Here is a 20,665-nt window from a genome sequence, read left to right as displayed (position 1 = left end):
GAGAGGAGAGCTGCCGGTTCAGGACCCGTTCGGCCGCTTCATTCTCTCTCTCTCTATCTCTCTTGAGCGCACTTCTCGCAATTCCTCCCTGCATTGCTTTCCATATCTAACGCTCTCTTTTGCATTTCTCCTTTTTCTTTCGTTTACATTATTTTTTTCTTTTTTCTTTACCTTCTTTTCTGTCTGTCTGTCTGCCTATCTGTCTCCCTCCCTTTTTCTCTTATCTCGCTCCTTCCAAAGGTTTTTGATCCTCCTTTTTTTCTCGTCTCAACCCCTTCCTCCTGTCTTGAGCCTTCAAGTACGCCTACCTGTTCAATGCGAAATGGGAGTGTTTTTTTTAATTTTACAATCCTAACATAAGTAAATCATTCATCTCTTGATCGTGAATAAAATACATGCAGTAGGGTAATTTATTGAAAAATTTGGTACTCGGGGTTACAAAATATTATATACATTTATTCGGTGCAACATCTTTGCAACCATTACGTTGGGTAGCTTCAGAGGTACACAGCGTGTACACTTATACATATATACCGAGCTGCGAGTCGCTGCTGCAGAGAAGAGGCATTGTATAGTGGAGCTGAGCTTAGTGTGTCAGAGGGAGGGGAGATTATCTCCTGCTGGGTATATATATCTCGCGCTCTCTCTCTCTCTCTCGCTACGCCCCGGCCAGGGTTGGCCAACCTCTGCCTCGTAGCTGGGAGCCAATGGCTCGGCTCTAACATCCATCCTAACGGTGCTTCACTGCCGGTGGGGTCGCCCCCTTCCCTCCTCCTGCTCACTTGACACCGGCGCGCGGAGGTGGGGAGCCAAATAGAAAGAAATAAAGAGAGCGATTAGTACTTACCTACAGCGCACGAGTTGCGTTGTTTCAACACTACGTGTGCGTATGTATGGGTGAGGGTTGGTGTGTACGTGTGTTGTGGGTGGGTGCACGCGCATCTACAAAAACAGCTACCGCGGAAACATTTTCCTTAAATGAATAATCTTGAAGTAACCGAGTAACAATTAATTATTATGAGATGATACAGGTTTTCTCGGGGCCTTACCTTCTTCAAAGCTTGTGTACAGGCATTCCTCAAAGTTTTATTTCAGTTCAAAAAAATTCTGAATCTCGAGTAATTTCATACGAGTAATATACAGGGATATGTTCTTCTATGTCCTGCATCCTCCAAAAATCTAAATTTCGTTAGTAATAATACAAGAAATATTTGGGGTAAATGCAAGTACGAGGAATAAGGTGTAAAGAATAAGGGAGGTTGCCGAAGACTCCCGCAATAGTTTAAGAAGTAATTATTAAAATTGTATCAGTATTTTTTTGTTATGAAGTATCAAGTCACTCAAGTGCTCAATTAAAATGAATATGTTATGTATTTACAATTTACTTACACATATAAATTGATAAGTGAGAGAGACTCATTGGAACTATATTTTTTTCTTTTCTTACAACTAAGATGCTTGAGTTTGTTCTGATGAAATAGACAAGAATGAATTAAATTGTAAATTAATCATAAGGATTTGATATAGGTCTCTCGTAGAGAAACGCAAGTTATATCGTGTGTATATGTTTGCATACGTATTTACTGCCACACAGAACAATGGTATGGATTTGTTTATTACAGGTATTTTGCAAAAAGAAGCTTTTTGCAGCACATACTCAGCAAAACCAATTTCAATGTATTGTAAGCATGAAGGTGAAGTAAATAAAGCAAAAGTAACAAAACGATAGAAAATGATAAGGAACTGGAGGAAGTTGATAATTAAATAAACTATAGAAATTTTATTGTTGTATCACAGAAAATGTTATTTAAACGGGTATTCGATAAATTATGAAAGTCTTTGACGTCTCGGAAAATCTGTGTCCTTAAAGCTTCGATTACAAAGTCACAATAATATGTATGTTGATAATTTGTTGCAAACAGTGATGCGAAAATAATTACAGTAAATAAATAAAGTATGCGAATTGAACATACTTAGTTTCAAAGGATTGAGCGTCCGAAAAACATTTGCTGTGGGGCATCGATTATCCCGTACAATGCGTCTGTACATGGTCAAGCTATGCAAGAGCTCTGTATTCGTCGCCAGTGAAATAAAACTACATAGGCAAATCAAGTAACCCCTTTCCCCGTACACACAAACAACACACACACACACACGCGCGTACCGAAAGAAAGAGAGACGGGGGGGAGAAGCATATGAGAGAGGAGTGCGTTGTAAAAGTCGAATCTACTTTTGAAAATGGCAACGCCGAGACCATCTAATGGCTAAGTAAAGTAAAGTTACTATTGGTGACTATAACGGAGCTGTTGGATCAAAATCAAATCAAATAATAGCTGCGAGTTGATTACCAATGTATTGCATTTTGTCGAATCAATGCTGCTCCTCATAATTACGTGTATTTTTGTAACGATAAAACGAATCACAGTCGAATAAAGAATTTTTTTTTTACCATGGACATTGTACATGTCGTGGCAAATGTAGCTGTTGTACAGTAGCGCACAAGCTAGTTCGCAAACATAACTATAAAGAGCAAGAAAACAACATCTTGGATACTAATAAAAAAAAAACTTTTTTTAGCCATACTGAAGCATATAGATTGGTAAAAAAATAGCCATTTGGAGATGAAACACCTAAATAACATACCTACTTTTTTTTTTCTAATTTACGAAATTCAATTATTCTACTTTATATTTTTTTTCATTGACAGTTATTTATATTATGATACATGTCACATATTTTTATACCCATATCAATGCCTACATGCACATGTTGATACGTATTTACACGTAAAAGTAAACATTTTCTCATAATATCTTTTCAATAATCATACTTTGCTATATTTTTTGTCATTACTCAAAAGCTTAAAACTCCAACTATTACTAATAAAAATTTTTTTTAATCTGAAAAAAATTTATTTACACGCTTGATTATCCTTGATGACTACTTCAAAAAGTTATAGTAAAAGGAACATAAACAAACGCATGATAAAAGTAGACAAAAGTAATATGTTCGCAACAACTAATAAAAGACACACAACGACATTTAGTAAAAGAAATTTTGTCTTTACTATTGATGTTATTATTGTAATTTTTTTGTTCATGATATAATAGTATTGTTATTATCTTGGTTTCTTTTCTTGGGAAGCGAATTGTGGGCAAAATAAAGGTGTATTGATGGTAATAAATTCAACCAATACAGTACACGTACTTGCCCCTATTTCAAACATTTTTCAACCTCCAAATTCTCATTCATGTCAGGTTGATGAGTATTTTAGTATTACAAAACTTTCTAGATTGAGGAAAAAAAAGCAGTATTTTTTATGGTTTATTACTCAGAAAAGAAATTAGACGTTTTTACCATCGCTATGCTCATGATATGCCGAGAGCTTGGCGCGCTTACAAAAGTCTAAAAAAAAAGAGTATACGCACGCGTGCATTGCACTGCAACAAAACGCATTTCGCCGCTGCAACACGGCGACCACTAAGACTAGCCTAGTATGGCCTAGACAACAAACGTTATATGGAATTTTTCCTAATCGCAAATCAACGCTTGCACATGCGCTCAGTAAAAGCCTTTCCTGGTTGAACACAACATGCTCGGCTTGCACGAGCCACACCGGAACTCTCTCAACAGAAATATATATATATATATATATCTACCAGTGCACTCGCGTGCCGCGCGCCTCACGGGCTCTCTGTGCCTGACTTTTATAGTTACAGGCATCACAAGTGCATGTGTATGTGTTACGACACACACGTGCTCACTGTTTGTTCGCTGCTCGCCTTTAAGGACTGGTACGTATGTATTAAATCTAATTTAGTCCTAAAAATGTGGAGACTGATCTAATAAAAAAATAAACCCATGATCCCAGTTCGCGTTAACGTCAATCGAAATGTTTTGCCATCAGACTCGATCTGTGTATAACTTGATCAGTTAACAATCCGAAAGCCCCCAGCTCATCTTACACACACACACACGTTTGAGATATAACACATTGATGAACCAAAGAAACTTAAAATTTAAACATAACATTACTGATTCATACTACAAGTGAAAATGTAAGAGTGTACATCCATAAATTTTTTATTTAGGAAGACCAAGCTGTTCACGATTAATTGAAGATCATTTTACGTGCAGCACAATGTAATTTATTAATTATATACTGAAACCAATTTTTTCCCCTCAGAATCTTGACGCTAAGATGACTATCCTTTTTATTTTAGTTTTTACCTCGAATTCGAGGAGTACATATTTCTCGCGACTGATATAATAACTTAGTTGAGAAATTGACGAGAGTGCATCTTGTAAAGGCGAAAAAAAATGTTTTTTCTCAGTGAGAATGACAAGACTTTTGATTACATATTTTTATTTATTCCAATGATTTACGAATGCTCATTTGATTCAAACTTCAATGACTTTATCTATTTTTCTGATATCCTATTGACTATATGTTTGATTCATTAATAAAAATTTTCCTAATTTTTTTGTTTCAGGACAATCGCAGAAGTTATTTATTTCATAATAATTCACTGGCAAACGATTCTTTCGCGAAATCAATATCTTTTACGGTAAGTCACTATCGATAACCTTTTTTGATACTTAAATTATTTTCTCATTCGATGTACATATCTGTAAAAATGTCGCCGTCCATTTTATGTATAAGTACTAACACCTTCAGAATAGGGTATGAATGAAGTTTTAGAGTACTTACGGGCCTTGTAAGGTTCAATATTCACTCGTCATCGAACCTTGAACATATTATCATCACTTCATTGGTTCAGGATTAATTAGATTAAATTAAGTATTTAATTGGGTGGTGGCGGCGTCATAACTCCATCAAACCGTTACAATAATTATAATTATTAGGCTGTACATATAATTACGAAGATATAAAATCGTTACTAAATCAATCAATAATATAGGTATAGTATGTATTGCAGTTAATGGTTTACAAAAAAATTTCGTAAAAGTGCGCTTTTCGATTATTAAATGAATAAATGTAACAAGAGCGCATCCAACTAAATGACCCAGTGTACTCTTTGATTATTAAATAAAAAATAAAAAATGATGAGGAGAAAGTCAAGTGAAGAGAAAATAAAAATCTTTGCTATGCAAATATAATTGTACGAACGTATATACTTATTCAAAGATAAACATTGGCTCATAGATACGACGTGGATCATGATAATGTAGTTAACAACTCTTATTGTCTACGGTACTATGTTTTTTAACACTTTGAATGATCGAGCCCCCATACAAACGTTAAGGGTCTGCAGGAAAATGCTCACCAGCTTGCATTAGTATAGCCACGACGAGTCTAGCTCCATGCAGATCGGACCGTCCAGTTTTGCAGAGGCTCGTACTTACTCAACCATCAAATAGAAGATGAAAGTCGACCATAAAAAGTGTATCAGTATCGCGTTCCTTGTATGTACTGACTATGGCATTTCTTCCCCTAGCTTCTCTCTAGTCATTTGCATGCCTCTTACTATATGTGCATTATACGGGTGCCCGCGTCTCTCTCTCTCTTTGTGTGTGTGTGTATGTGTATGAGTCACTAATTCTGCCCAAACTTACAATGTATATCGTGTGTTTAGTATGCTCCTGAGCCCATAAAGTGTTATATTTTAATAGCAGGAAATAATGAGACCGGTTATAGATTACAAATATGAGATGTTATAATAATTCGAAAAAAAGGATTACGAATTATCGTCCTTTTCATCCTATCTCCATTATTCACGGAGATACGAGCATTTGAAGTTTTCTAGGTTTTTTTTTTTTTTTTGGCCAAAAAAATTAATTGCTGACTTCATCCTTTGGCCCGAGCTTTGGCCCCTACCGGGACTGTAGTGTTTTATTGTGGGTTTAGTATACTTTTAAGCCCGTATAGAATGTTAATTTTTAATAGCAGGAAATAATATGGATTAAAAATATAATTGGGCTGATAAAATTATAAATTTTTGATAAACTGGCTTTTTTCAAGAATGTAGTATTTTTCCTGAAATCCGCATGTTTACGAAGAAACAAGCATATCTGGAAAAAAATTTACGTAGCTGGGATTGATCTACTGTTTTTTCTTGAGCTGTATTTTTCATTTTTCATTTCTTTGTGTTACGAAAACAGTGCTGCATAATACCGTATTTTGTGTTAGCATTTTTTTTACCAAGTTGAGTTTAATGTGACCGCAAAAAGGTTATTACTAAACACCGTCCTTATATAAGTAGTAATATAATATGTAGTAACTGATAAAATTTGCATGTTTAACGTGAATACGTTAATTTTTTGTGTACTCAGTGTTATTTTTTTGTTGTGTTTCATGTGTTTCAACAGTTAGGTAGTAGAAGCAGAAGTATGTCATACCTATGTGAACATCTTTTTTAATTATCAGCAGTTGTTGATAATCATGTAGCATATTATTACATTCCCTTCCTTCCTTCGAATTCTCTGGTTTTTAATTTCTTAAATCCATGATTTTACCGTTATTCGTATATTCACGTTTTGAAATGGATTTGTTTGGTAATTTTACTTTAACTAGCTTTGAACGACTTTGGTCCCATATCTTTTCGTTTCTACTATCAAACTCTTGGAATATTCTGGTGAACGTTGGACTGCCAGCGATAATCAGGTGTAAATATCAGGTTGGGGAAATCTCACATTGTTTTTTTTTTTTTTTTTAATTTTTTTTTTTTTTTTTTTATTGTTCGGAATATTGAAGGACTTTGATTTCCTGCACACTCACAAGTCGTGCGCTCGTTTTGGCGAGACCAACGATCGATCAGAACAGCTGTACCACGTAGTTGAGAGCTCACGCAGCAAAAGCGTTGGTGACAGGTTCATACCACGCAGAAATAGAGTGAACAATGACTTGTCGCATTACCGCATTATATACGAAAAGGAAAAAGACAAAGACGCCGGAATTTTGGACGTTTTTGCAGGGGTGAGTATTACTGGTTAACTTATTCGCTCGGATAATCAATAAGTATTATTACCTCGTGAATAAAGTCCTAAATAATGGAAGATTATGTTGTATTATATTTCAACTGGCCCGGGGTGCAGCGACCTTACCATATGTATCATAGGTACATGGGTATGAAAAACAGTACTCGCACACAAGCGCCATCCAACCGGAGCTACCCTATGGTCCCTCGGCCCGCAAAATAGCCCCGGTGGCGGCGATGGCGTTTCTGTGACGAAAAGTAGTATAACAACCCAGTTTTCGATGTTGCGTTTATGGAGTACATTTCTATTTTTAAATAATTCCTCTTACGCCGGACTAGACGCTTATTTGTTGAAATTCAACCGAGTCTTTTTTTTTTTTTTTTTTTTTCTCCGTTTTTGGTGCAACAGCCATCGGGAAAAAATATAAAAATACTCTGTAATACTATATGTTGGTTGGCTTGGTGTTAGGTGAAAAAGGCGACGCAGCACTGGCGGAAAAAGCTCATGGACAGTGCTTTCAAGGTCTTGGGCATCTTCAACGAGTTGCGAGGCAACCGGATCCTCGATATCGGCCTACAGTCGACTATGGATGCTAAAAGCCATAAAAAGTGGGAATTGAACGACTGTGGATGGGACTGTCGACCGAGAAAGCAGCCGCTCCTTATTATTAAGGGGGATAACTCGAGGCATTATCGCGATTACGGAGCTCGTAAGTTGTCATTGTTGTTGCTGCATAAGTTGCCACTGTTATTTTTGACGCTGTCCGTGTAGCTCTTGATTATTGGTTGCAGAAATATTTCACATCGCACTGTCAATAAAATTTAAAAACCTTATCGACTTTGGTCCGAATAATTTTGTTGTCCTCGGCCTGGCCGATCATTTTTACATTAGCGATCCGAAAAACTCCTACAAAATCAAGTACAAATCGTATTTATGCTGTGTGAAATGGAATCCAAAAGGTAGGCTGCTCGTTACTTTGTTTTGCTCATCTCTTTTCTCATCTTTCAACGTGTAACATAAGGTACATACTTGATATTATATCGGTAATAAATACATCTAGTTTTGTAACAAAGTTTGCCTACACTTTCATTTGCGTGTGTTTTATTCGATACGTCTAAGCGTATCATAACGTTTATGTACTTTATAAATATAACATTTAAAGTTATTCTATGATTTTAAGTGAAAACGAGATGTAAAAATATAAAATTTCAAGCATGTTAAGTGGTCACCAATCACTCACAGGATGAAACAGTGAGCAAACAATCTGTTAATAGTAATGTAAAAAAGTTGTATATTATAAGTATGATATTTTACGTTTAACTAAACAGGCACGCAAGTAGCCGTAAGTGGCATGGATGGAAGTACGAGCTTGTACGACAAAACTGAAAGTAAAATCATTTGGTCGAGAAAATGCGGGGGTTGCGAAGAAATGCTTCACGGTTTGTGCAAAGTCACTTGTATGGAGTGGATGAAAAAGAACAAGTTGATCATCACGTGAGTATACTGAGATAAAAGTGTAAAAGTCGCCGTTAAGTTGGGAGTGAAAAATTCTCACCACAAGTAATAATATTTTTCTGGTTATACCTCAGTGGTTGCGACAAGGGTTACATAAGCGTGGTGAGCACGAGGGCTGGTTACCTGATTGCCTCGGCAAATTTTGAGAGAGAAATACTCGCAATTTCCGTGTCCCCGACCGAACAGTACGTGGCTGCGAGCGTAAACAACAAGCGCGTCAAGCTTTTTACCCACCCCAACCTCGTGCTGGCTTTCGAGATTGAATTCCACGCTAGCATCAAGGTAACTGGAGCGATTTTAATGTAATTTTTCGTTAAAATTTTCGGAAGATTACGAAACATGGGAAACAAATATTTTTTGATAGCGTGTGGTACTTGTTTTCAATTTTGTCTGGCTAATCCAGTTTGTTTGCCGAAATTTAATTTAACTTTCGCCAGGAAAAAATACGTGAGAATAAACTATAGCTCGTTTTGAGCGCTTTCGAAAACAATTTAATTTCAGTTTCTTGTACCTCGACGCATTTGCCGCAAGAGGTTAAAAAAACAGAAAAAAAAAAAAAAAAATCGCGTGATCCACATGAATTTTTCGAGCATTCGATGGAATGAAGACTGCAAGGCTTGTGAATAACCGTATATGAGGCATATAATGAAGTATTTCTTCCCGTGCTGTCCATGCAGGCCATGGCCTGGCACCCGTGGCGAACAAACGTCCTGTGCGTCGGCGGTGGGCCAGGCGATGGCTCGCTCTCCCTCTGGAACGTCAGCAGCCGGCGTCAGCTCGGCTACCGCAAAGTCAAGTTCGTCGGGTCTGTCGACTGCGTGATGTTCAACAAACTAAGTGGCGAGCTCGTCGTGCACTGGTACTACCTCGATGGCCGGCGATTGCGCTCCAAGATAGTCGTGCTGGCCAGCCTTGACGAGATCGTCGACGCATTCCCGATTCATCCGGAGCACCGGATGCTCAACATCGTGTGGACTCCTGACCACACCAAACTAGGTGAGATGTGATCATTTGTCATGCATTCTACTTGTACACATACTTCATAACAATCATTACTACAAATTAAAATAAAATACGTATTTTAACTGAAATACTATAGATTATCAATCACAAAAATTCAAATTATAGTAGGTGTAGACTTCCGTATCATCTAAACGTTCGATAAATATCGGTGAAAGCACGATTAAAATGTTACTTCATAAATTATGTTTTGTTTATGTCAAGTATTGAATATATAGGCCGATGTACGCATGAAAAATATTCGATTATACTGTAAGTCTTTCACTCTCCAGTCGTATTACAATCTGCATGGAATAAGAATTAAAAAAAACAAAAAAAAAAAAAAAAAACACGATACCTGTAATGTTTATCCCTTGCACAGATATGCCTGGAGCGAATAATTATATGTGGACGTCGCACAGTACGGTTGTTAAATAATATTTTACATCCATGTTTTAACTTTAAGGTATGCAGTATCGCGATACCCTGGTTATTTGGAATTTTTTTGGCGATGATTCGGATAAGTGGAATCGAAAAAACAACGGCGAGTGCCATCACAGAGGAGAAGCAGAGCATAGTCTACTCGATAATTGTCTCAAGAGTCCAACAATGTCCGTTGCACCGAGTACTTCTAGCCTAGCACATACCGGATTTGGCAGAAGTTTTAGCCATTACACTGTTCGATGAATAATCTTTTTTTTTTTTTTTTTATAATGTATAGTCGATCTAAGTGTGGTTTATGCATTTTACTACGCAAGATTATATTTATTTGTTTAAAATTAGTATTTATTTTTTGTTCGTGCTACGGTCATTTTATGAAAAGCAAATTTTATTACACTTTCGATGAATAATCGTTTTTTTTTTTATATCGTAAGGTCGATCTAAGTGTCGTTTATGCATTTTACTACGTAAGATTATATTTATTTGTTTAAAAGTAGTATTTATTTTTTGTTCGTGCTACGGTCATTTTATAAAAAACAAATTTCATTTGCGTTAATTTATAATGTAACGATAGAGTTTTTAGATTTTTTCCTATTTTAAGTATAGTCTTAGCAGTAAAATGAAATTAAAGATTTTAGAGAAATAGTAGAGCATTGTATCATACAACATAGTTTTTTTGATGACTGTGATTTTTAACTTTTTAAATATTTTTGTAATACGTCTAATAAAACAATTTTTTAGTATACCTACACTTGATAAGTTTATTATTTCAAAAATCATGTAATAATCATCGTCATTAGGGCTTATTTTAGTAGGGCATGAATAAAATTTTTTTATTTTGAAACTTTTTAATCGTTAGTTTTTTTAAACGTAATTTGTGTTCTTAAATTGTTGTTTTGCTTTATAGTTAGCTTTAGAGGTTCTATATTCATTGGTATATTTAAGAATTTTTCTACAATTTACTAAAACTCTTTATTTTTCAAACAAATTTTTTGAAGTTGAAGAAAAATGCCCAAGATGGAACAATCGTTTTTCAGTCTATCATTCCCGTTAAAGAGATTATCTCAAAATATTGAGCCAGTATTTTTTACATCGCTCTTTCTGAAGATATACCATAAGTTCTTCACACTGTAACTCTGTGTATTTAATTGATTAACATTTTATTTATTTTAAACTCACTTATACCCAACATTCAAAAACAGGCATACGACAAAATTTATAAAGACATAGTTGGTGGGTTTGCTTGCTTGCGTTCGAAGTCGCCAAGCAGTCATAAACAATGCAATAGCATTAAAATTTATTTGGATATCAGACAAACAAGCGCAAGAGAGTTGCCTCGTAAGTTTTCATTTTTAATAATTTTTTTTAGTAAATGAAGGGCTGTGAGTGAATTGGATATGACCTATTTATTCTTTGATATTCTGTATGTCGAACAAAAACTCAAAAGTATACGGGTTTTTGCTGAGCTGAGTACTTGACTTTAAGAAAAATTTTCGGGCTAGGAGCACCGGGTAACCGAATTTCGAGCCGAATTTTGGACGTTTCGCCGACGCATTATACTGATACGCCAGTTAGTGCTGCCCTCTGTACAGCACCATTTCGGCGTGTGAGCGAATATCCTCAAATACATCTGCTAGCGGCGCCATCGGCGTACGTAATGTATGCACTAACGTATGCACTCGTACTACAGCTGATTAGTACAAGTACTGAATGATCGATTGAGCACGGAGACCGTATTGTAAGTTTTTTTTTTAATTTGTCGCTATTTACAAGTTGAGTGCTGTCCCCAACTTTTTCGGTTTTTTTAGTTAAATCTTACACGAAAATTAATTGCTAAAAAAATGTGTTAGAAGACCCGCTAATAAAATGTGTTTTTTTTTTTTTTTTTTTTTTTTTAATTTGCTATCACTAATTTCGAGATGAATCGTATTAAATAAGAAAATTATCCTACATTATTGGCGGTACGGGGCCACTGCGTTTTTGTTAATCGTAGATTTGTACATTGAGCTCTCTTGGTTTAAATCCTAACATTTATTTTTGGCTAATTCAATGAGTTGATGTCGAGGCTAATATTATTATATTTTATATATTAGTAAATATTCAGTTGTTAGACTTAAATTTTTCTGACTCTGTGCATATTATTTTCAAACATCAAATTATCGGGATGCAACAAGCATCGAAATTTACGTACATGTATAATTTTTAAAATATACTTTTTTTTATGGGCTGAATGAAGCAAATAATATAAAAGTACTGTATCAAAAAATAAATCTCTGTGATTTTGTGTTTTATGTAGGTAGGTATTCTGCATGAAAATATACCTTATGCTTACACTGGATTGTATATATTCTTAAATACATATAACATGAAAAATTATTCTTCTCACATCCACCAATGTCTTATAAGTTGTCTGCTTGGTGCATCCAATGAAAAAATGGATAACCATGTATGATATAAATAGAAAAAAAGTACAAAATGTTTATTTACAATTATATAAACGTATAATTAAGTTTCGCGTTTTTTTTTGCGTAAACGTGTGGATTGTCAACGCGTTCATGCAATTTCTTTGTTGGTGGTTTTGCTTGTTGGCTTTTCAACGTCAAGAGTTGACTTTGTCGCAAAAGGCTTCATTTCAGCTGGAGCGGTATTTGGCCTTTTTTTCCAGTAGCGCCATGGTCGTCGATTTTCACTTTCAGCGTTTGCTTCGACCACATTACTCCATGTAACGTCTCCGCTTCCAATACCTCCAATCAGCTCTCTCATGGTTTCAGCTGTCGGTGTTTTATGAGATGAATCATCAATGGCCATGGGTGCAGTTTTGTTATTCCTGATTGAGAAAATGCTTTTCGAAGATTTTTTCCTTTTTCCTACAAAGTCAAATTATTAATTCATTTCAAAAAATCCATCAGATTTTTGAATCTCGGTCGATGAAAATTAAATTTAAAAAAACAACAAAGGTTAATCCTTACGTTTTTTAGGAGTAAGATCTTTGGGAATTATTGGTTTCATGTACTAAAAAATTGAAAAAAAAAAAAATTATGTATAGCAGTTTTAAATGTACTTTTCCCAAGTATTACTGTTTGTTATACCGTTTCAGAATCAGTATCGGAATAACTGTAAGGATTATCAATTTTTGAAGCTGTCCACGACTTTAAGCTGAAGGACCGTCGACGTTTCTTTCTCCTCGTACTTTGTTCATACATCACTTCCCTAATTTCGTCGTAATGCTTACATATTGTTTCTATCAACCACCTATAAACTCAGATTCGTAAATAACAACACTCACTTCATTATTCTTCTTATAGGTATCCTCTTTAATTACTTGTTTATAGTTTACCTGAATCCTACATTGATATTGTCATTTAAATTGTATTTTCGTCTTCTTTTATCTGGATAACACGAACAAATTTCAACTCTGGTGTAACATTTAACAAAGTTAACAATATGTTCAATGTTCATGTGTTGAATAAGTTCAAGCTCGTCTGAACAGCCGTTTAAATCTTGTTTATTACCTAAACTGAAATATATAAATAACAGTAATCATAATTTGCACAATAGCAATAATAATGTATGCAAAGATTTTTCTAGTACTCAATGTATCTAATAAAGAAATTTTTTAATTTAAATTTATACTAAATCTTCTTGCTTACAAAAGAACGGGCTTTTGAGAAATCAGTTCATGGCAAACAAGTTCCCGAAAAATCTCTGCGCTTTCCAGTAACCGCTCTGTGTCATTGCTATCAACTACGTATATGACACCATGCACCTTAAACACCAATTTATCAATAAATATCAAATATTTTTGTGTACGCACCTGTGGCTCTACATAAATAATTATCACGTAAATTATTAACACCTATTATGTAAATAAATTAACTTATTCGTTTAGTATGGATCATCATTTCTGATGATATTGTTCTCCAGTTTTGCACGATGATTTAGACTTTACGTAATATATTTAAATTATGTATGATTAATCACAACTTACATCATCATAATATTTTGGCCAAAGTGCACGAATTTGAGGTCCACCTCCTACGTCGTACAATCGAATAGAACATGACTTGTAGTTGAAGATAACTGTACGAAATCCAATAGTTGGAACAACATTTTCTTTGGTTATTAGGCTTTCTATAATAAAAGATTAATTTTTCTCTCTCAATAATTGATTCTGATCAAATACTGTTAAAAAATTCGTCATAAGAAGGTTTTTTTTTTTTTTAGAAAAAAAAACTATTGCAAATGACCTTTACATGTAATTTTTCAGCAATTTTACAATAATGATGATGCAAAAGCTAAATTTTTATTTCTCGCTTAATTGAAAAATTTATTGAAAAGGCAAAAAATGAAACGATAAGAACTCGATAAGATTTTTACTACTCTTTCTTTTTTTCCTTAAATCGTCGAATATTAGAAAAATGACTCACTGTTGAAAAGATAATTAACTATGGCACTTTTCCCAGAGTTATCAAGACCAGCCACCAATATCACTATAGACCTATTATGATTAAAGTAATGAATCTTATTGTATTCATCATAAATATGTTTCATTAATGTTTAAGTTAAATATTTTCAATCGTACGTACGTTTTCGGTTTCTTCCGACGTGATATTCTGCTCCAGACACGTCTCAGAAAATGAAGTGTACGATCTAGTATGCAACAACTGGTCATATTTTATACATAAAAGTAGACTCATTTGTCAGAAACAGTTTGGATTATTGTTATCGAAAACACTACTCTCATAGCACTAACTGCTGCTAAGGCAAACAAACGATTGCTATGTAAGCGTCAAATATTGATCGAAATATGTTTTAATTTGAAATTATTTCCAAACTGTTGTTACCTCTAACGGTAAAGTAGAAATTACAGTAACGTAGGGTAGTAATCTAATTGAAAAAAGTGGGTATTTTTCAATGGATGGAAAATTAAAATGGATTTAAGAATTATGCTTGCTACATGCACGGTGTTAAATAAAAAATATATGTGACGAAAAGTGAAGATAAGATTATTGTAATGAAAAAACTCGACTAAACGCGAATTTTAAATTATATTTCTCATGGTCCAAATCGTGTAATACATAACATATTTAAAATAGTTTGCTTATACAATAAATCTCATACATTTCGATTAAACAAAGTGTGTAAAAAACACCTCATCTTTATTCTTTTTCTAAATTTTCTAATATCCTGCAGTAAGTATAAATTGATCCAATTGAAATCGATGAAGCGTTTGTACACGTGCAGCAAGTATCTGCTCATGTATGATTTAGGTACTTTTACAACTTTCAAATCAATTCTTTGTTCGTATGACGTTATAATTACACTTTATAATGTACATTATGCTTGAAAATATTACTGATAACGTTGCAAATGTATGAATGATAATGCAAGATGTGAAAATTTGTTGAATCAAATTTTCCTAATCAAGAATGAACGTACCTCAGATATTTAGTAAGAAATATTTATATGTATTATGTAGAGAGACTTCTAATCATGTTTCGTGAAAATTAATTAAAATACAAACATTATAGTATATCATAAACGAATTCTCACGCTCTTATAGTCTAAAGTATTTTCACACAATCTATGTGTTCCTTATTTTTCCAGGCACATAATTTTTATCTATACAGACTTCTTGCAAAAACATGTGTAAACACCGTTCGTTTTGCGCCAGCGGGTGTCCTGCGATTCTGTAAATAAAAGTAAAAAAATTTAGACATTTGTAAAATACCAAAAAAAAATGTTTACGTGAGATGAATATTTAGCTGAACAGCATTTCTTATTTTGATTCTTGATTATTTTTATTATTTAATTAATAAACAATACGACACATTTTTAAGTGGTGTAGTACAAAAACTAGCTATCATATTTTATCAAGTTATTTAATTGCCTACAAATATGTTAAATTTTCTTAGTTAATTTATATTTTCTGCTTTATAAGCTAAAGTAACAATGATAATATAAAAAAAAAAAAAAAATACATGATAACGTATGTGTCATATAGTTTAATTGTGTTTAATCAAATAGATTTTTTCAAATTTTTCATTTTAAAGGAGAAATAAATTATGTGTAATACAAAATCATGATGTAATATAATACAAAATCACTCTTGAAAATTTTCATTCTGTAAATATGTATTATTTCATTTTTTTTAGCAAATTGAAAAAATATTGTTTTACCTGTAAAATAATAAACTACGTTATCTATTTGATCCACCAACACAACTGATAAAAAGACTAGTGATGTGAACATCAGTCTTTTAAGAAATAATCTAATTCATTTTGTTAATCAGCTCTACTCGAGTTCAACAGTATTAAATTTCAGGTTATTTAGTGTTAACTAATTTTTAAACATTTAGGCACACTTCAATGTAATATTTTTGACATGACAACGTGCAATGGTTACAAAAATTCAAAATGAGAATTTTTTTCTATAACTTTGCTGACGTACTTGAAAAAGTAACTTAACTTTTATCTGTTCATAAAGACTCATGCATATGCAGTTGTACGAAAATATTAATGTAATAAAAAAATTAACATTCATATTATACTCGAATTAGATATTAAATAACAAATGATAAAAAACATTCCAATAATGTTTTTGCCTACCAATGACTCCAAAATTATTATGTATTGAAATTTTATGTCTTCTAACCAATTGACGTGAAACGTCAACTGACAAGTAATTATTAATGTTCAGAAATGATGTTTGCAGTTATTTTTGTAAATTCTCAATGCACGATAAATTAGTTACGACCAAATGCACAATAGGATTCGCACACTTACTTATTCACGAACACTTCCAAGCCTTTTCTTCTATCTTCAATAAAGTCTTCTTCGAATATTCCATCGTCACCTCTGAAAGGCATTTGTCTTTTCCAAGCTTTGCCTGGCAGTGGAGGCACTACAATCTGCAATGAAATGACACCGATTCAATTAATGCACATTATCTAATTACTGTTCAACTCTTTTTACAATAGTGAGAAATTATGGACATATAAATACCTTACTGTCTCTCTCGAGTTCATTTCTTAACCACTCAAAATCACTATATCGTCTTCGCACGCTGGAGTCTTTTACTTTGAAGACTGGTAAATTAGTCTAAAATTAGATGATAACATAATTAAAATTTGTAAGTAGCATTCATTGTAGCATTTTTTTGTATTTATTAAATTATTCGATTGTAAGAGACGAACTTAGCAAAAAAACGTCGTTTGATACGACTGAGTAAAACAATAAAATAAAATAGTAGATATGTACATGAAAATAATGACAAGGACAACAGTAATAAAATAATTATTCAACAAAAAATAGGAGATTGTTGAAAGTATGTATGATATACATCATCCTAATCAAGTTAAGATGAAAATAAAAATAATAAAAATATAATACATTTCACAAATTATATGCAAGGCTACTGATAAACTCCTTACTTTTATACGTATTCTTGCATTCTAGTTTTAAACGATTTTTACTGAAATAAAGCAAATAGGGTTTGACAAACAGTAACCCGGAGTCAATTGCTGTCCAAGCAAAATATGACCGGTACATAGGTGTAGTTGTCATAATTTCAAATTAAGAATGAAATACGAGCAAAATGCTAAAGTTGCACTCGGCATGATACCGTATGTACTTGAGCGATAAGCAGAATATCTACAACCGGCGTTCGGGATGTTAAAAATCAGTCCAATTAGAAATAAAAAAAGTTTTGTTCAAAATTTTACTTTTAGTGTGTAGTCCAATGTATTCATATCTTATAAAAAAATTTTGTACGTGGAATACAACTATTTTACCTAGAAGAATACGTAAATTTTTTGAAATTCTTACATATAATATGCAAAATTTAGTAATATATATAAAATTTTCAGTTGTATGATATTTCATCATAGTCCTATGAGCTTCTGCTTCAAGACTTATCGAAATTTATCCAAAGATAGACAAATGAGATAACTTTATTTTATTACCTCAATGTCGAAATAGTCAACTTATAAGGTTGCTTACATGCGGACATGCATTATTTTTTTTTATTTTTTTTTCTCTCTCTATAAACATGTTTTACAAAGTAATTTTTGGCACTAGATCTGAATTTCGTCACTTAATCACTCCATCAAGTCAGGTTGATGTATTTCAATGAAAAATATTGAAAGGCGAGTTTTTGGCACTTTTGTCCCTATACTTGAAATAACTCATGATTAGATATATTTAAGGTATGTCTGGCAACGAGATCACGTGTGAAGCGTATGACTAAGAGGAAATCATTCAGTAAACAGGATACAAATCTTTTTTGTACAATTACAAGTTTATACTGGATTTTTTTAAGTATAAAACCTTAAATTGCCTGACAAGGTAAACACAATTTTTTTTTAATCAATTCAAATGTTTACTGTTTCGTTTTCGAAGATGGCAAAAAGTTTTGAAATTACAAAAGACCACGAATAACTAAAACTTTTAATTATTGAAGTAAACAAATGCATGCTTTCAAACGCGTTAATTGAGTTTTACTGAATTCTAAGCTAACTATTCGAAAGCACATGTAAAACTACACTGATCAGCTAAGAGTTCAGAAAAACTCAATTACTAAAGTAATAAACTGTTTGTCTGATTACTTTCATGATATCTAGTAATATTGTATGATATTCAGGCACTATCGTTAAATAAGAAACAAAAAAATTTTTAATCCATTTTTTGTGCAGGTCTATGTTATTTTTCAAAGTTTCAAAGCAGTAATGAGCGGCGATGACAAATACCAGCGGTAACTATAATACAATGTTTGAGCAACTCTTTAAATTCGTTACGTGCAATAATTATTTCTGAGTTTCACAGTTCCATTGGTAAAGTTATTGTAATTTACTCGTATTCATTAATGTTGGGCGATTTTAGTACTTGAGTGAGTAATCCTTGGTTTTGATATGCAATTGGATAAACAGGAAAAGCACTCGTAGAAGTAATAAAAAGAAGTCAAAATATATACCGACATTTGGGCGTATTGCACTTGCACTCTAGCATACGTGACACATAAAGGCGCGCGCGCGCGCACACACACACTTGCTGTAGGTACACAAAACCAAGAGGGTGCGATGTTTATGTAAATAATATTTATGTATAGCTTATAGGTTGAATTCAACACATTTGTTTTGCCAATTTTGCGTATTTTTAAGAAAATGAGCAATCAAAGATTAAAGACGTTTCATCGTATTTAAAAACTGGGAGCGATGCATAAATCGAGAGCGAGGAATGTTTTATCCAGATACAGATAATCAGGTTGTCCGGTTGCGCTGGCACTTGGGACTACTAACTTACTATCGCCGAGGGGTGTGTTACATATGCTCCGAAACAGACATACTCGAGCATCGGATTATTTTTTATCAAGGATTTTTGCCATAATAATAAAAACAAGGATCCACTAGAGGCACACGTTCTAATATTTGTAAAGAAGCACCACGATCGCGTGCGCACACGTAAAATGAAGATCGAGCAATGGTTGAATACCTAATTGCGTATAAACAATGACAAGAACGAAAAATAATATTGATAACGATAGTGGAGTGGTACTTATACGATGTGCAAGTTGTGCAAGAGATTAATATGAGGGCATCGGGGATGTGAAGACCACTGGTCGGAATAGATATATGATAAAGATGATGATGATAATGATGATGATGCTGGTGTATGTGATCACTCACGCGCATCCGAACTTCGTAGTCGGTGTAGCGTTTCTTGCCAAGGCCATGGGTGATTGGATTAATGACATCGATCTCGAGAAAGTTCGCCGGGGCTGCATAGGCGTCGTCGAGGGTCTGCTTTTTGACGTTGAGGCGGCGCGTCGCGTCTACCGTCGTGTCTGCCATAACTGCGAATTTTGACAAGTGTCAGTATCCGCCGCGCGCACCCCGTCTGCTACTGCCCGATCCACCTACTTTCTGTACACTCTTCTCCTCCGACTATCTTTCCTATATGCGCGTGTGCACGCTTATCTCCGTACAACTTGTGTCTCTCCCGTTATACTTTTCATCTACAGCGACGATAGATAACTCGGAATTTCGCGACCTCGTCGCTGTATTGATGCCGCTGCTAATCAAGATGACACCAACACGTTAACGCGCGCACACACGAAAATCGCAACTGCAACTCTGCTTTTGCAAGCGAGAAGTGAGAGTGTGCGCATATACTAGGTAGGTACCTACCGAGCCGCACACTGCCAAGAAAAACTACAGCTGCCAGTTTACCTAACTACCAGCAGTTGAGCGTCTCTATGTGTGTGTCTGTATTTATTCGTATGATATAATGTAAGTATTGGTTGGAAGAGAGGACGAGACGACTTTACGGTCCCGGCTCGCTGTGGCTCTAGAGGAATCCGGTTCTCCCTCTTATTTTCTCTCTCTTTCACTCACTCATAACTTTTGTGTACTTATACCTATGGTCACACGCATTTATAGCCCACAGACTTTCTCGATGACAGCGGGATCAGGATTGGCTCTTGCTCGTGGTGTCCACTCTACGATAGGCTCTACCTCTGTTTTACGTATCCGTGTCTGCATATTATATACATGTTTCTCCCGGCTTTGTTAACCTTTTGTCGTATTATTGCGTTATTTTTATTTACATCAATTACGTACATTGCTCTAGCGGAGATATCTGCTTTTTCGAACTATTCCCAGAGTATCCGTTGATTATACATACGTGCGCGCGCGCATTTCGTCACTTTACTAGGCTCCTGCTATAGTCCTGCTACATACTTAGTTACTTTTTTTTCTTTTTTCTTTTTTTAATCG

The 20,665-nt window shown here is 34.2% G+C and overlaps 3 protein-coding genes across 4 annotated transcripts in view; 1 reads left to right on the top strand and 2 right to left on the bottom strand.

Annotated features, from left to right (window-relative positions):
- Positions 1 to 10,166, top strand: part of LOC106637998 (protein cortex) — a 52,091-nt gene extending 41,925 nt beyond the window's left edge. Inside the window, exons 2-9 of the mRNA XM_014350996.2 lie at positions 4,494 to 4,568; positions 6,716 to 6,937; positions 7,408 to 7,648; positions 7,731 to 7,898; positions 8,268 to 8,433; positions 8,529 to 8,736; positions 9,132 to 9,450; positions 9,920 to 10,166. Coding sequence (XP_014206482.2) covers positions 4,494 to 4,568; positions 6,716 to 6,937; positions 7,408 to 7,648; positions 7,731 to 7,898; positions 8,268 to 8,433; positions 8,529 to 8,736; positions 9,132 to 9,450; positions 9,920 to 10,140 — 1,620 coding nt within the window. The 3' untranslated portion in view covers positions 10,141 to 10,166. The remainder of the gene's footprint in view (positions 1 to 4,493; positions 4,569 to 6,715; positions 6,938 to 7,407; positions 7,649 to 7,730; positions 7,899 to 8,267; positions 8,434 to 8,528; positions 8,737 to 9,131; positions 9,451 to 9,919) is intronic.
- Positions 10,167 to 12,287: 2,121 nt separating this feature from the next.
- Positions 12,288 to 14,680, bottom strand: LOC106638077 (ADP-ribosylation factor-like protein 13B). Its single transcript, XM_014351103.2, has 8 exons — positions 14,481 to 14,680; positions 14,322 to 14,392; positions 13,883 to 14,025; positions 13,545 to 13,660; positions 13,232 to 13,411; positions 12,984 to 13,146; positions 12,864 to 12,906; positions 12,288 to 12,761 (listed from the first exon to the last, which is right to left on the bottom strand). The coding sequence occupies exons 1-8, from the start codon at positions 14,564 to 14,566 to the stop codon at positions 12,448 to 12,450; spliced, it is 1,116 nt and encodes a 371-aa protein (XP_014206589.2). The 5' UTR covers positions 14,567 to 14,680; the 3' UTR covers positions 12,288 to 12,447.
- Positions 14,681 to 14,923: 243 nt separating this feature from the next.
- On the bottom strand, positions 14,924 to 20,206 carry Snx3 (sorting nexin 3). Of its 2 annotated transcripts, XM_014351050.2 has the most exons (5): positions 19,811 to 20,206; positions 19,577 to 19,743; positions 16,899 to 16,994; positions 16,680 to 16,804; positions 14,924 to 15,584 (listed from the first exon to the last, which is right to left on the bottom strand). In XM_014351050.2, the coding sequence occupies exons 2-5, from the start codon at positions 19,739 to 19,741 to the stop codon at positions 15,479 to 15,481; spliced, it is 492 nt and encodes a 163-aa protein (XP_014206536.1). In that variant the 5' UTR covers positions 19,742 to 19,743; positions 19,811 to 20,206; the 3' UTR covers positions 14,924 to 15,478. The 2 variants fall into 2 exon arrangements, with proteins under 2 accessions (XP_014206536.1, XP_089445642.1); XM_089589516.1 differs by having other exon boundaries at positions 19,577 to 20,206.
- Positions 20,207 to 20,665: the final 459 nt, after the last annotated feature.

The sequence above is a fragment of the Copidosoma floridanum genome, unplaced genomic scaffold (assembly GCF_036245765.1).
Source record: "Copidosoma floridanum isolate Cflo_tuat_1 unplaced genomic scaffold, Cflo_Japanese_pri ptg000009l, whole genome shotgun sequence".
NCBI lineage: Eukaryota > Metazoa > Arthropoda > Insecta > Hymenoptera > Encyrtidae > Copidosoma > Copidosoma floridanum.
This window is presented reverse-complemented; position numbering and strand designations above follow the sequence as displayed.

Coding starts and splice junctions, on each gene's coding strand:
- LOC106638077 (XM_014351103.2), bottom strand. CDS start 14,566: ATGACCAGTTGTTGCATACTAGATCGTACACTTCATTTTCTGAGACGT. Junction 14,026..14,321: donor AGTTAATTATCTTTTCAACA/GTGAGTCATTTT, acceptor CTTTTATTATAG/AAAGCCTAATAACCAAAGAA. Junction 12,762..12,863: donor AGATCTTACTCCTAAAAAAC/GTAAGGATTAAC, acceptor TTGACTTTGTAG/GAAAAAGGAAAAAATCTTCG.
- Snx3 (XM_089589516.1), bottom strand. CDS start 19,741: ATGGCAGACACGACGGTAGACGCGACGCGCCGCCTCAACGTCAAAAAG. Junction 16,805..16,898: donor AACTCGAGAGAGACAGTAAG/GTATTTATATGT, acceptor ATTTCATTGCAG/ATTGTAGTGCCTCCACTGCC. Junction 15,585..16,679: donor TTGGAAGTGTTCGTGAATAA/GTAAGTGTGCGA, acceptor TTTTATTTACAG/AATCGCAGGACACCCGCTGG.